Raw genomic sequence first — 16628 nt, 5'->3', positions numbered from 1 at the left:
TCTTGCTCTATCCCAAATAAAATCTTTGAATAAATAAATAAACGAATAAAACTGTCTACCCAAATTCCAAATAGTGGTTGGGCATTTCCTCTTCTTGCTCTATCCCAAATAAAATCTTTGAATAAATAAATAAACGAATAAAACTGTCTACCCAAATTCCAAATAGTGGTTTGGGCATTTCCTCTTCTTTTTAATCAAGTTTTCTTTCTTCTTCCCCCACCCCATTTTTCAAACAGGAGAAAATGGTTAAAAGTCCCATGCATGGAGTTAGTGCACCTTCAGGTTTGAACTTTTTAAATTATTTAAACCTCACGTTTACGCAATCAATCACCAACAGAACTAAATGCTACCTTCCTCCAAACTCGTCCCTTGCACACACCGCTGCCCCCCGGGTGAACTCACACGTTCTGGGAGACACCGGCTGGTTGGTAAGCAGGTTGCCTGAAACACACTCTGAGCCGCATTTGCATGGAAACTTGGGCTGAAACCGTAGAAGGGATGTGCATGTCTCTCGTGGTGGGTGTGGTTACACTCAGCGCACCACACTTCAGACTCCGCGTGTGGCTTCTAGTGCAAGACACACCTGCACGTCGTGCTCCGCTAGTTTTCCACCACTTCCCTAACATGGAATCGTAACAGCATCGGAGGGCGCGAGAGTCCGGGACACGGGACAACCGTCCTCGGCGTATGGTGGAGACGTGAACAAACCTGAGGAAGGAAGGCTCTTCACGCTGTCCCAGAACACCGTAAGACGGTCCTTTCCCTGCACAGGAGGAGGGGTGTGGGCTCATTCTGGGCCTCTGTAACAGCTACCGGACGTTAGTAGTGAGCCAGGAACCAGGGAAGCAACTTACACCTCAGTACACCCAGGCTGGTAAAGCCAAAAAGCAGGGACACAAGCCTTACGAGATCTGATAAATCTACAATCATAAACCGTCACGATCACTGAGAAGTCTCCAGCACGGTTGGCTGTAAAACCGTGCTAAAGATCTCTGAATTTCAAATTTCTTCCTTGTCCTCAAAGATAGCTTCTGTAAGGTGTCAAGGATACTTTTGAATTTATTTTTTTCACTCCTCCATCAGATTGGACTAAAAGATAAACGGGAAAAGAGAGATGAGGCCGAATCCTTTCTTTTCTGGCCAAACTCCCTATGGAATCGGTGGCCTCACACACGGCTCTTCCTCTGCTCCCCCCTCCTGTCTCAACAGCACGGCTCACACCCCCTCTCCTCCTCCTGATGGGAGTGCGCACGCCCACGGGGCTCAGCCTGCCTGGCGTTTCCGGGTGACGCTTACCTCCACCTGCACTTGGCAGAGAGCCGGCTCAGGAAGTGGAGGTCAGCCGGTCACCCCGTCGCTATCAAGCGCACTCGGCAGTGCAGTGACGCTCCCTCCCGTCCACCTATCAGAACTCTAGGGGTGCAGAGACTGTCATTCATTTCCCGGCCAGCCCTGGAAAGTGGCTGGTTACTAAGTTTAGTGCCTTCTCCTTTAAAGGAGATTTTCGTTGTCCGTGAAACCAGGTGACGGCATGACTACCCCGGACGCACCCCCGGGAGTCGGAGCACGCCAGGAGCATGCCAGGAGCACACCAGAGCTTCTACTGCTTTACCGGGCTTCCACTCACAGGCAGGCAGTGTCGATCCGCAGCTAGGATGCTTAACTCCTTAGCAGCGGGGCGTGAGGGGCTCACCATGACCGAGAGCAGGTGGAGAAGCCCGAGAGGACCCGCGTGGCTCACCAGCGCTGAGCCAACGGCAATGACGCTGCAGGGCAGACGACGGCTCACAGCGGCCCAGCGGGCTCACACGAGGGGAACTCCCTACTCCTCCCCACTGCCAGGGCTCCTGAGGACGCTGGTGAGAACAGGACAGGAGGCCCAGGAGGACATGCTAGAGCTGCAGTCACTCCACTACAGACGTCCACGCTGTGTTTGCAGATGAAGGCCCTGCACTGTTGGTCTAGTCGCTGACTCAGGGAAGAATGACCACATACACGCACACACACACACGTGCGCACACACACGCATGCGCGCACACACATGCACACACACAGGGGCAGCTGTGAAGAGTCCCCCCCCCAATTACCCACCCTGGGAAGGGAAGAAGGGCCAACAACACGCATGGCAGGGGACTCACTCTTTTACGTCATTTCTTACCACAGTAAGGTGGGTTTTTATTCATTTTACTGAGTTATGTAGATCTCATCCCACTCCAGAAAAATACAAGGCAGCTAACACACACAGCCTGAAGTATAATAGGGCGAGATACAGGAAGATGCGGAAAACTTCACAATTTGGTCAAAGCATCCCCAGGGGCTGCCTTTGGCTGTGGGCTGCACTGACCTCAGTGCGGGGGCACTCCGGAGTCCCAGGCGAGGTGGGCTGCGGTGCCACTCCCTCCAAGCAACAGGCAGAGAGGAAGAAGGCTATGAGCTATTGACTGGCCCACTGAGGAACAGGTGTGTGCCACTTAGTGTGGGACACGGCGGCCCCTGACGAGTGTGGAGCTGGAGTGCTCACCAGAGAGCCCTCCCCACCACACGGGAAGGAAGGAGGCACGTGCCCACGGGGACAGTGTCAAGTTCTCCCACACTCACCGCAGACTGAAGGCAGGAACAAACCGCAGTGGAAGGGAGAAAGCGCGCGAGAAATGAAAGGGGTTTTATTACTTGCAAAATGAGGAATTCCCTGGAAAGCACGACTTACCTACACTTGTCGTCCATGAAGGACTAGCTGGAAGATGTGTGGACGTTCTCAGAACTTATTCTGGTGAAGATGTATTTACACTCCCAGCAACAGAAACAACTTCCAAATCGCAGTGTGACAACCCCAAGTGGCTCCTTTCGCTCACTCACTCAGCAGGGAGGCAATTCTGGGCAACGTGTGGTGTCCTGGGGTCGGCCTGCCTGGCTCTGAATCCCAGTGACTCCACTGAGTAGAAGAGGCTGGATGCATGCTCCTGCCTTCCAGAGGGCAGTTACCGTCTCCGCCATAGTCCCTGCCTCAGAGGGTCGCGTGGGGAGGAGGCAGTGTCTGCAAACCTCAGGAAGGCTCCTGGTCCCGGCCCCCTCGCACGGCAGAGGCATGTGGCCGGCACTGTCCTTGATGCTGAGGGCGCCCCGGTCGCCGGACAAGGCCTCAGCCGGGAGGAAGTTCAGTGACGGGGGCCTGAGCACACACGGCAGAGTGCCCAGCACGGTCATGACTTCACACGAGATGAGCTGGGCGGGGGGACAAGAATATGTGGGTGGGCATGGAACAGCAACTGTTTTAGAAAAGTCCTCTCCGAAGAGGGAACACTGCACCACAAAGCCGGTGGCTCGTTAATCCACACCAGAAGCTACAGGGCAACCCCTCTGGGCACAGCTTGGGACCTGTCCCCCGACACTGTGGATCCAAGAAAGGAAGAGAACAGATGGTTGGCTCATCTGTATAAGGATCCTAATGAGTATGGAGGGGCCACACTCCACAAAGACCCTGCCACGGAGCCACGGGAGCTTACGGTTACAACTATGAAGTGTTTCCTCCTTTTCGGGAATCTTCACCTACCATTGAGAAAAAGGGGTGACTTCCCAGCCAGTAACCCTATGTGGCCCCAGGGCAGGTGAGCACAAGAGACGGGGTGTGTGGCCCCCAGGCCAGCACTCTGTCTGCCTCCGTGGGTGGGAGATGAAACTAAACACAGTCAGGAGACCTTCAAGAATCTTCAGTGGTGGGTGGGCTGCGGGCACTGCTCCCAGCTGCGTGTTGGAGGACTGGGACAGGGGTGTGGGTCCACCTGTGCTGGGGCCCAGCTGCTCCAGGGCAAACAGAAGGCGAGTGGCCCTGAGGACATGAGCCCGCACGGTGCCCTGTGGGGCACAGAATCAAGCCCGCAGACTGGGTTGCGTGCTGTTCCGGGATGCTCCCTTAGCCAGCAGCGGGGCCAATGCCCAGCATGTGTCTGGGAGCCCCTCTCTTGGAGCTGCTTCAGTCCCGATTTCTAAATAGGAAAGGAAAGCAGACTCAACTACCCAGTCGCCTCAAGTTCGACCACAAACAGCACCTTCTCGTTCATGTGTTCACCACAGTTCAATTTCCAAAAGCCAAATTCCCTACCTGATAATAAGACGTCGCTGAAGACACTTGAAAAGAACCACACATGACAGTCCCAAAGGCCAGTGAGGGTGCAGAGACTGGGTCCTCACATGTTGCTGGTGGGGACATCAAACGCACAGCCACTCCAAAGGAGGCTCCGGCAGTTTGTCCAAAACACACCTACAGGCGCCCAACGAACTGCACACACGGGCACTCGGCCGGGAGAGATGAAAGCCATGTTCACGTGGGCCCCTGTCCATTCCTGTCAGAGTAGCCTGGTCAGGATGTCCAAAGCCCGGGGGAAGCCCAGCCGTCCTTCACTAGGCGAATGGTCACACAAACCGTGGTCCCACGGACTACCACTCAGAATAAAGGGATGAGCCACCGCCGGACACAGGGGACAACAGGTAGGACCCCCGGGAATCACAGTGCGTGCACGAAGCCACAATCAAAGCCTCCAGAGTGCACAATTCCATTCACAGAAGCTTCTCAAAAGGACAAGTCTACAGGAAGAAGCACAGACCCAGGCTCGTTGGGGATCCGGGACAGAGCAACAGGAGGACTGGGCTGTGGCCAGAAACAGGCAGCAGGAGGGCTCCCGTTTCTGCGCGCTGACTACGGTGCTGGCTGTAGCAACAGACACACAGGACGCCACGGTAGAGAACTCAGGGTGCACAGGCGGCGGGCCCTATCAACACCCCGTCCCCAGCGGTGACCGTGTCGCCACCGGGGGAGATGGGTGACAGGCACACAGGGTCTGTCTGGGTTGTTCCTGTAGCTGCGGTGGACCACAGCTCCCTCTCACCTTTACGTCAGCAAACATGTACAGCGACCTAAGGGATAACACAAGGATGCAAGAAACGCTTTGAACAATAGCAGCGCATTCAGAAGAGGGAAACGGAAGACGGTTTCCCCCGATGCGCTTATATATCAACGGTTCCTTCCTAGCAAGTTCCCCTTCCACAGGGGGCAGTTGTAGGGGTGTGAGCTGGGGTGTGATCACGGCGGTGTCATCACAGGGGTGCAGTCGTGGCAGTGTGATCGCGGGGGTGTAATCACAAGGACGCAATCACAGGGTGCAATCACGGGGGGGTGGGATCACCAGGGGTTTGACCACTGGCATGTGATCACCAAAAGTGTATCACCGGGGTGTGAGGATGGGACTGTGATCACGGGGTGCGATCATGGGTGTGACCACCAAGTGTGTGATCACCGGGGGTGTGAGGATAGGACTGGGATCAGGGGAGTGTGAGCAAGACTGAACATTTCACTGACATTCATTTCCTGACAAGTACCCAGAGACAGGGGTGCCCGCTCCTCTGAAGGAACACTGGACGGGGCATCTGAACACAGGTGAGAGGTGGGGCAGCCGACCAGCACCCCTGCTCCTCTGAGCTCCACCCTCGGTTTACTCACCAGCGGCACTGAGGCTATCTGCACACACTGACCTCCCCACAGTCGCTGCTGCCTGCTCGGTGTCTTCCCTGCTCCCCCGCCACTCACATACACGCTGCACTCATATGCACACGCGTGTGTGTCTGCACACGTTCCAGACTCGCTCTGCACTCTCGCAGCCCCTCGTGAGAGCGGCAGGGCTCCTGTGCGTCTCGTTTTCCTGCAGATGGGGTCTGACACCTCTGGGAGGGGAAGGAACCATGATCTGGCACATCGCCCACCAACGAGAGCACAAAGGACTTCCACAGATGGCAGCGACCCCCAGCCCTGCTCCCTCTGCCGCCCAAGACCCACTGCTACTGACAGAAACCGCATCAGTCCCAGCTCTGCAGGTTGGCTCCTAAGCAAACCCCTCTTCAATTTCACTAGTAAAAATTAATGACTCTTTGCTCGGGGGGCCCACAGCCCAGAGCTCCTGACGATCGCAGGGCATGCCACAGCCTGCCCTGTGCTGCTTCGATGTTCACACTGCAGGTCTCCCCTGGGGGATCGCGCATGACTCCTGCAGGCCGGGTTCCCGACCCATGACCTTGGTGTCCCTAGAGCCTGGCAGGTGTGTGCAGCAGGTGCTTAATAAATAGGTATTGGATTAAACTTATTTAATTAGTAGATTTGGTCCAAACAGAAGGTGGCACACATGCACACTTGAGTGTGCACGCAGAAGTGATACTACACTGAGTAAAATAGTAATTACTGTTGTAAACACCCGTACCGACGCTATGCGCCCACAGTCCCTTCTAGAAAGCTCGGCCTTTGGAATCTGCAGCGGCTCCAGGGCTGAGGAGGTCCCCTGGGCATGGAGCCAAGTCAGGTGAGCACCACTGAGCCTTGGCCACAGCACGTGGGCAGCGACGGGCCAAGGGGCCCTGCTGGGCGCTGGCAGCACCTCCATCCCGGTGGTGCTCGGGACACGCGGAGGAGACAGACGCAGGATAAAGATGCAGAGGGCTCGGGAGCACCGTGCCCTCACTCACTCTCCAGAAGAAGAAATTAGGAGCCTTCAGCCCAAAGTACACATCCACAAATTACACTGAGGGCTGCAGAACACAAGTGCGTCTACGAAGCTAAAAAGCAACAGAGCACTTCAGTGCTCTCCAGTGCCCGAGCTCACCCTCGTCCTGGCAGGTGCCCGGCAGCATGGATTGGCACAGAGGGGACACCCGCACACAGGCGCCTGCACAGCGTACGCAGCAGGCTTCCCGCGACGCGTCAAATCTGGAGAACAGCTGGGACTGAGAAGGAAGGAAGGAAGGAAGGAGGGAAGGGAGAGAGAGAGCGAGCCGGCCATTCATAGCATCTCTTCACAAGAAAGCAGGGCCCCGAGCAGGAGCCGCGGCCCCGGGACCGGGCATGTGCACGCGGCCCGAGCTCCAGGCTTTCCGTGGGCGAGTGAGACGCGCAGAGCCCTACCAGGCCATGCTGCCGTGGGCCGTGTTGTCAAGGTGACAGAGCAGCTCCAGCGTGTGCGCGGGGCTTGCGGAATCATCAGGGGACTCGTGGCCACCGGGCTCCAGCTCCTTCGGCATCCTCCACACGGCCGCACACGTCAGGACTTTGCTGTCTGAAGCTGAAGCAACAGAGGGTCATGTCAGCAGAGCGCGGTGCACGGCCACAGTCCCCGCGGCGCCGCATACCCACCCCGCCACAGACGCAGGGCAGGTCCGCTCCGTAAAATATTCACACCCACGGGCCACAGAGAGCCAGCGGAGCGGGGGGCACAGACCCTGCTCGCCTGTGGAACAGCCACTGCTCCCCACCCACAGCCGCCTCACCCCTGCTGCCTTGTTGCAAAACCATCATTCTGTTTCAGAAGAAAATTTAATTTTCTTCAAAATCGATTGCCTTCGGTCCTTCCTCCATGGTTCTTCAACACAGGGAGCAAAAGGCGGGGGTGGGTGTGTGGTGGACACAAACACCGAGTGCAGCTTGGGGCCACGGTGGGCACGGCTGCAGGACAGCCCCAGCCACAGGAACCCAACACCCACAGGGGCACCACCGGAGCCCAGGGCGCTAAGGCGAGAGCGCGTGGGAGCCCCACATGGACGCGCACACAGTGTTGCCCGCCGCGGCCTGGTTCTCCAGGCGGAGCACAGCCCAGCACCCGAAGGCACCCATGGACACAGTGTCTCCCCCAGCCAATGGGGGCTGCTCACCGCCCACCTCCTGGAATCCTGATGCTTGGTTTTCAAGGTGCCCCAGGGATCTGAATTTGCAAAGCACTTTGAAATGTCACCATGTGGATAAGGAAACTAAGCTTAGGTAAGAAAGACCAGGGAGACCCGGCTTTAGGGAACATGCCAGGAGCCAGGTCTCTGCCCTGTACACAACGTTTCAGTAAGACAAAAAGAAAAGAGAAACCAAAAAAAAAGAAAAAGAAAATCAGATGTAACATTATGTGATAAATGTGTAATCAAAATTCCCGAATACAAATCCTGTCCAATGTGCTTTCCATTTAGGTCCAAACTGCTTATGTGCTGCACACCTTCCCTTCCGAAGGCCTTTAGTTCATGACGGCGGAACGAGGAAGATGTTCCTGCTCTACATCAGAGCCGATGTCGGGTGAGCACCATGACGGGAACGCAGAACAGAGAATACCACGCAGTGTTTCCCACATGAAATGAGAACACAAGAGGGCCGCACCCACACGGGGAGTATCCCACGTCTCAGCTCTGTGGTCCTTCCACCCAAACACCAGCCAGGCAGACACCTGGCTTCACGGGTCGTCTAGTGACCACTGTCACCCACGATCAGAGGACGGGGGGTGGGCAGGCTTTCCGCCAGGGCTCTCAGACCCCAATCTCGGCGCTCATCTCACATGCTGCTTGCTGAGCCACATGTATACACATCATGTCAGCCTTCCCGTTTTACCCAGGGAAATGCGGTGTGCCCTGGCTTTTCTACACGAGAGACGGATTTTCCTGCAGAACCTTCCAGGCACCCGGTGTTTCTGCAGAGCCTGTGAGGCTGTAGCATCACTCCTAAAATATGAGAATTTCCACCTCAAGACAGGGCTGGCAGCGCTGAGGCAGAAAGAAATGAAGGCTGCAACATCCACCCTGTATGGCACAGATGATGTAAGTCGCCCTAAACACTGGGGAAAAGAACTGTGTAAGCTGCACAGGGACGGAGCCACCAGTGTGAGAACTGGGCACAGCTTCCATGCAGGAGGTGCGCACAGCCTGTCTGCGGCAGAGTCCCCACAGACCAAAGTCCTCCTCTGGGGAACTCCGCTCAGGTGTCAGCAAGGGCAGTCTGTCCCTAGAATTGCTTGCTAGGGAGCAGTTGGGGGTGAGACATTAAATGCTTTTCCCTCGAGAAGAGTAATTAGACAAGAATGCTTTGTACTGCGGCTGCTAGCTAACACCATACTAGACGCCCTGACTACTTCATGTGGCGAGGAAAAGCAAAGATTTAAGAACAGGAGAAGAAGAGATCAAAACACCACTACTTGTTAATAACAATGTAGGTAGAAAACTTAAGACAATCTGCACTCTACTGTTAGAAACAAAACAGGGAATTTAGCAAAATTGCTGAACACCAAGGTGATATATAAAAATTAACTGGATATCTATAGATTAGCAACAAAAATTTAGAAATTTTTAAAAAATATTAAGTCACATGAAAAAAACAAATATCCGATAAATCTCAAACTACAGAGGTGCAAGATGTGTATGTGGCAGAATGAAAACCAAGGCTGAGAGGAAGTAAAGGCCTGCACATGGAGGGTATACCATGTCCATAGACACCTTCACTGCTGTAAAGCGTCCAGGAATCTTCAAGTTCCAAAAGCTTTTGGATAGAAGCCAACAACCCGCTCCTGAGGTTCTACACTTACACGGAGATGTGAACTGCCCGCACAGTCGACGGAGCCGTCATGGAGAAGATTGGAACCAGCTGGCTCACCAGTCTGAGACTACTCTGGTGTCGGCCCATGGGTGAGGGGACCAGAGAAAGAAGATGCAACCTAGAAACAGACCTTGCAAGGACGGCCAGCTGACTTATAACAAAAATGCTGCTGTGCTGGAGTGCACAAGGGTGGTCTGTTCAGGAAAAGATGCTGCATCAGTTGTATATTCATATCTCATAACATACACAAAGACCAACCCCAAACAGACTGAAGACCAAAATGTAAGAGACAAACTAACACACAGTAGAATATCCTCACAACCTTAGGATAAGCAGAGATTTCTTAAACTGGGCAGAAAAAAACACTAATCATAACAGAAAAGAATGGTAACAAAGACCGGGTTAAAATTAAGAGCTTCTATCTACCAAAAGACACTGAACTTCACAAAATTAAATACTTGGAAAGAACGATGGGAAAAAAATGAAACAAGGGCTACCTGGGTGGCTCAGTTAGTTAAGCATCTGCCTTCAGGTCAGGTCATGATCCCAGGGTCCTGGGATGGAGTCCCAGGTTGGGCTCCCTGCTCAGTAGGGAGTCTGCTTCTCCCTCTCCCTCTGCTGCTCTCCCCAACTCATTCTCTCTCTCTCTCAAATAACTAAATAAATAAAATATTTTTTTAAGAGAAAATAAAGCAAACCTGGAAGAAAATATTCATAATACATATACCTGACAAAGGGCTTGTATCCAGAATATACAAATAACTCTTACAATTTAATAACACAAATAACCCAATTTTTTAAAAATGGCAGAGGACTGCTTCTGACACTTCACAGAAGAAAACATGAATGGTCAGCAAGCACCAGAAAGGGTGTTCAACATCAACTGTAACCGGAGAAAGGCAAAATAAAACCAAAACGAGATACACTACACACCTACTGGAATGACTAAAATTTAATTCTCAAAAGATCAACAATACCAAGTACTGGCAAAGACGTAGAACAACGGGTCTGTCACAGATCACTGGACACAGCGTAACACAGCACACTTCGGACAACACTTGGCAGGGGACAATTCAGTTACCAGATAACCCAATGATTCCACTCTTAGTCCTGAGACTGCCACAAAGTGTGACTTGTTGATAACGAGCATTGTGGCCACTCCTGATTTCGGCGGCGAAACCTGGCCCCACAGCAACAGTGGCCTGGAGACGGTATGTGACTGCCAGAAGTCGGGGGCAGCAATTATCGTAATGACCAACAAGGCAGCACGCCAGCCAAGGTAGCCAACTGGCTGAGTTGTGGTGACAGATAACAAGAGACAGCATTCCTAGGAGCAAAACAGATGGTCTCTCACCAGAGCATAACCTGCCTAATACATGCATGCATGCAACACATACATCCATTCCGAGGACACAGCAATGGAGGAGCAGGAGGCTGAGGGAAGTCACTGCCTTAAACGTCATGACTCCTCACCCAGACCAGACCAGATTTCAGACCTAAAACCCACTGGCAGAAAATGTGGCCAGATCCCCAGGAATGAGGAACCCGTAGTACCAGGGCAAGTGCCTACCTGATGATTAGCTCAGTGTGCACCCAAGGCCCGCTGCCCCTTGGTTGGTGGCCACACAGCGGGCAAAGGGTAGTAACCAAGTTCAAGGCCCACTGAACACAAGGTCTGAGACCTAAAGTGTCGTGTCCCCTGTTAGGGTGGGGATTTTAGGGGGCCAGGAAATAAAGTCCCGGACACAGCCTGGTCGCAACAGGTCTCCTGGGTCTGCAGACCCAGCCAGGGCTCATGTCCATGGTCCGCAAGTGTAAAACGGGGCTGACGCTGATGCCCCACCCCATCACAGGCAGTGGAGACGTGTCTACATTAAGGATCGAGGGCATGGAAGGGCCTTGTTGACCTGGCCAGCTGGCCTCGGCACCAAGTCAGTGGGTCCTGGGGAGGGTCTGTGGGCCACTCCCTGCTCAAAGGAGCACCTGCTCCCAGCTGCGGCGCCAAACTGAGGAGCTCCACCAGCCTCGGGTACGTGCCACATGGACACTGGCCTCCAAACCCCTTCCTTCCCACCCCGTGAAGACAGGCGACTGAAGCTACCCACGCGTCTGGGAGAGAAGCACTGCCCGTGGTTTTGCTGCAGAACCATGAGCACCCCTACTTGCTGTCACAGCCCACCCCAAAGACATCTGGGCGCCTTGCAGAACCGAGCCCGAGCCCTAACAGTGACAGCCTCACACTGCGCGCGGCAGACCCCAGTGAGCGGGTGGGGGACAGCCCACGGAGCTTCAGGACCTGACCACCAGGCGAGGTTTGGGTCCGCTGCACCTGACACCCAAAAGGAAGCGCACACCGCCTGAGGGACTCCGCACCCTGGAGCCGCCACGCTCTGCGTCTGGGGACACCCCAGGCCAGTCCAGGTGCTTGGCAACACGGCGAGCTGCTGGCCGAGTGGGAGTAAGGGCTAGAGGGCTCACACCATCTGGAGGACATGCTGGGGTGGCAGGTGTCAGCGACAGAAAGGGGACAGCAGGGGCTTCCTGGGAAGAATGTCAGGGTTCCAGAGAATGACATGCATTTTAAAACACTGCTCTAGCCATGCTTCTGGGCCCTCACAAGTGGACCAGGGGCAACAAGGGACCAAGTGTCACTCATTACAGAGCGCCATCATACCCGCCGGGACACAGTTAGGCAGGGCCACAAGGCACGGGACAACTCCACAGACTCCTGCTATGTGGTTCTGCGTCCCCAACACAAGAACACACGGCCTGGGGAATGGGTACTTCTACATGACACTGCGTCCCCAACACAAGAAGCCGCGGGCCTGGGACCTGGGTTTTTCTGCATGGTGGCATGTCCCTAATACGAGAACCCACAGCCCTGGGAACCAGGAGTGAGAGCAGGGCTGAGCCCACCTGCTCTTCCCCCAGGACCCACAAGCCCCTTGTGCTTCCTGTGCTCCTAACTTGGGCCGCACAGGATCGAAGGTCCTAATTCCCACGGGGGGGGGGGGACTCTTCTCAGGGACAGAGCAGGGATCCCTTCAAGCCACAAGTGACAACGGTCAACATGCCACTGAAATTTTGTGGGTGTTTGCTAGGTCGCAGTAAGTGACTTCAAAAACCATCTGGCCTCTGGCTTAATTCTCTGTGCCTGTACTTGTTCCCATTTGGTAATGAGAAGACAGAGCTGGGTGAGAATCAGACACTGCCCACAAGGACGCCAATCGTACTGGAAGGGTGAAGTAACACAAGCACAAGGTGGGCAGGTGCCTTGAGAGAGGTCAGGTCAGGTGCTGCAGGGAGGAGAGCGCCTCCCACAGAGAGCGGGTGAGTTGGCCGCAGCCCCAGGGGGACTTGGGGCACTTGGAAGTGGACATAAGGCAGTCCGCAGGTAGGATTAAGAGCCCAGTGGCTTTGGAGGGTCGAGAAAGGCCAAGAGTTCAATTTGGGACATGGTAAAATGAATGAAAGCCAAAAGAAAAGAGGTCTGACGCCCTCCAGGATGGACCAGGAAGGGTATGAAGACAAGCGGAGGGCTGTAGAGGGTCTGCTCTAGATAGCAGGGTGGGGGCTGTCAGCTCTGAGTGAGGACACAGGGCCTGGCATGGAGAGGACATGCTCCATCAAGGCAAAGAAAACCAGGCCCAGCTCCATGCTTAAGAGCAGACAATCTGGCGTCAGTGTGAACGACACGCTCATCAGGAAAGAGGCTGGCAGCCCGGACACGAGTCAGGAGCATCACACAGGCAAGACACGGGCACAGCCACAAAACCACCAGGCAGAGAGTGGGAGAAGACGGCACACCATTTCCATTCTAGAAGCCCCAGATGCACAATCCTACAGCGCGGCTGCCACGCTGGCCAGAAGGAGCACAGCCTCCAGAACCACCGTGGCCCACTATGGCGTCCGCACAGCACAGGGACACTATGGGTACAGCACGTTTGGACCTTCTTCCACGGGCACCGTGCATGGGGCCTGAGTAAAGAGTGAGTGAAGGCTCTCCAGGACGGGCCAACAAGGGAGCTGCCCAACCCAACTGGGGAACGCCACGGGGCGGGGAGGCCACGTGGGATCCCCTGAGGCAGGCCGCCCCTGCATAAACGAACAGTGACAGAAGGACAACTCGGGGCAGCGCCCAAGTCCATGTAAGACAAAAAGAAAACCGCACTAGCTATGCTTGCAAAATGTAGAGAACCGTACATGTTTTTGAAAATTGATAAATAAAAGGAAAGAAGTTTGAAGAAATTTCTAGCATATGGAAAATTTATCTGGATTTTCTGAAAGATTATACAATTTTGTTACAGAATTTACTCTGAAAATTTGATAGGCCAAGGGTGAGTCCAGAATTCCTTATGGAGAGACGTAGCCCCTACAGATCACCCTGAGAAAGACCAGAAAGTGACTTTGTGTGCTCTCCGAGCACCCGCCAACAGCACACACCCTAGAAATGCTCAAATCTGCAAAATCTGAATAAACAGTGCGCTTTGGGTCCAAGGAACACGGTAGGCATTATCAGAAACTCTCCGAATCCTCAGAAGCAGCTGGAATTGAAGGCAAACAGTACTGAGTAAGAAGCGCGGAGTCTGCCCAGCGAGACACGCAAACCGGCTCTGAGACTCCGAGGATTTCCATGTCTGCACGCGTCTCGACAGAGCACTCGACGCAAATCCAGCAGCTATCAAAGAAACGAAGGTGCTTTTAAGAAGGAAACCCCGATTTTTAGAAGGAAATGCTGTAACAACCAGCCAGGCATTCTGCTTTTCTTCCTCCTGTCTACACGTGTCCTGCAGGGAGGTCCTGTAGTGCCCAGGTCGCTGTCGGAACGACCGAAGCCCCACGAGGGCAGGCCCACCGTCCGCAAGAAAGCCAGCCCACGGCGCAAACCATGGAGAATGCGGCCACGTCAGAAGGGAAGGCCCACGCCACACACAACGAACTGCACCCCTCCGTTCTGGGACCCGGGAGACTGAGGCCCATGAAGTTAACGGGCTGCGCCCCGCTCTCGCAGGTCAGACAGGAAACGCGGTGGTCTGCCTCATCAACAGTGCACGGCTTCGGAGGAGAAAATACCAGTTGTGTCCTGAAGGCCAGTCGCACGCCATGGACTGTTCCTCACGTGGAACACGCGAGCTGGAGGCACTTAATGAGATAAAGAGATAATCGGGGCCAATGAATGGAAGAGCCTGCCTGGGGCTGCTCGCTGTAAGGGATTACCCGGTGCAGGCTTAGAGGAATTCAAAGGAGATTAGGGCCTTTGTAAGCCTGAATAGCTGCTCCAGCCAGCTCAGCTAAAGGGCTAACGGTGCCCAGGCCGGGGGACATAATCTGATCCCCAGCCAAATAGGGGCTATTTTTAGAATTCGACCTTCTCTGCGTCCGGCCAGGCAGAGAAGGATGAATGAAGAGCTATCCAACCCCACTAAGCATTCCCCTGGGGCAGGAGAGCTTGGCGCTATGCCTGAAATTGCCTTTCTACCCTGGCTTTCACACGATTTTGGGCACACCGTGTAGAAATCGCAGACCCTGGTGCGGAGGGCAGAACGACCACGGGGAGCAGGATCTGGCCTGTCCCCTCATCTCCCAGCACGGGTGTGGGGGCTCCTGCACCCCAAGAAGCTCAATGTGGTGCAGGGGCAGCAACGAGCTCCCTGACCTCAAGGACAAGGAGGGGTGGGGGAGGGGGCACAGCCATGACCGCCAGAGACAGGTGTGTGCGGGAACCAAGGCTGGTCAGGGCATGTTAACCCAGGTGGCTCTCTGGCAGTGGGTAAAGGGAGAAGAGATCCAGCCAGGCACCCAGGACCCCCTGATCCGTGTAACTGGCACGACCTGGCCCTGGGCAGAAACCTGCCTTGAGCCACCAGGAAGAGCCCCGCCCCTGGACAGGTCCAAGTCCGCAGACCACAGCCCCTGCTCTCAGGGGGACCCCGGCCTCCTTGAGGAGGGACCCTCTAACACTGCTGCATACAGACAAGGCTGTCCTCCAAGCCTTCCCCAGGTCTAGGACGGCGGCCCCCGGAAAAGGGATGGAAGCCTCCAGACTTGCCAGAGCCCATGATGAGCCCAGTGGGTACCACTGGCCGACAGCCAGACCTGAGCACTCGTGGCCCCAGTCCAACTCAAAGACGGCCGGTGGCCCAACCTGCAGCCGTCACCTACTGAGCATATCCAGGGAAGGGGCAGGCAGGCACGGGCAGGATCCCACCTACAGCAGAGCCGGGAATGACAGGAAGCATGATGGAAATCCCCTTCCCTCTCAAAACAGTCACCAAAGGCAGCACTGCGACATCAGTGGGAACGGAGAGCTCGGGTCACCATCGATGTCTTGGAAGATGTGGCACGCTGATCTTCGTCAGATCCCACGGAGTCCCTGCTTGGGCCTGGGCAGCAGGCGAAGTTCTCGGAGAACGACAGTGGCTCGTGGCAAACTTCCTCGGTGACACCAGCTGCCGCCGTCTGACGCACAACCCTGCAGCCCCAGCTTCTGAGACTCAGATCCGGCGGGGAGCGCTTTCTCCTGGAACCATCTGGAGGGGTCGCCGGCAGCCAGCTCCACCAGCAGCAGGGACAACAGTTCCCACCCTGGCAAGCCTACATGGGGCTCACTGCTCCCCACCAGAACCTTGCCCAGAGGGGGCACACCTTGCCCCAAATCCTGCCCCCGCCTGTGTCTGTAGGGCCAGGAGCTGAGGATGATGTGTGCCTTGAGGGGATAAGAAAGGACAGGGCCGTCTGTGAGCGGGACTGCACGGCCACAAAGCCTGCGGGCCTGGAGCCCCAGCCCTTCCTGGCTCAGCGCGCTCGCGGGTGCCCTTCAGGCCCCGCTGTGATAAACCACGGGCTCCACTGCAATGGGGTCCCGTGAGCGGCACTCTCTGAGGGTGTCCAGGAAGCTCAGCCCCCGAATGGGCCCCAGGTACTTGTCTCCCCGTGACCGCCGCCCTGGCCTGGCAACCTTTCCGTGGCGCGCAGACACGGGACGGGTACCGAGGCGCCCTGCCCACGTAGCCGGCTGAGACCTCGCGTGCAGGCTGGCGCTCTGGCTCCTTCCACAGGCCCCCGCACAGCCCTCTGCACCCCGCCCACAGTCTCACTCTCCACACTCCTGCGCACACCACACCCCGCTGGGACCGCTGGGACCACCTGACGCCAAGCGTGGCCGGTCAAGGTCAAGGTCAGCACTCCCACTTCCACAGCCACAGCTGCAGGCTGAGCCACGCCTTCCCCGCACCCTCCTCCTGACATC

General features: G+C 55.5%; 1 protein-coding gene across 2 annotated transcripts in view; it reads right to left on the bottom strand.

Moving 5' to 3' along the window:
* Positions 1-16628, bottom strand: part of LOC111154170 (EARP complex and GARP complex interacting protein 1) — a 128604-nt gene that overhangs the window by 33809 nt on the left and 78167 nt on the right. For both annotated transcript variants that reach the window (XM_022513599.1, XM_022513600.1), the window contains one exon: positions 6944-7100. In XM_022513599.1, coding sequence (XP_022369307.1) covers positions 6944-7100 — 157 coding nt within the window. The remainder of the gene's footprint in view (positions 1-6943; positions 7101-16628) is intronic.

The sequence above is a fragment of the Enhydra lutris genome, unplaced genomic scaffold (assembly GCF_002288905.1).
Source record: "Enhydra lutris kenyoni isolate GAN:26980312 unplaced genomic scaffold, ASM228890v2 scaffoldscaffold35, whole genome shotgun sequence".
Taxonomy (NCBI): domain Eukaryota; kingdom Metazoa; phylum Chordata; class Mammalia; order Carnivora; family Mustelidae; genus Enhydra; species Enhydra lutris.
The sequence above is the reverse complement of the archived record's forward strand: the minus strand, read 5'-3'. Positions and strand labels throughout refer to the sequence as shown.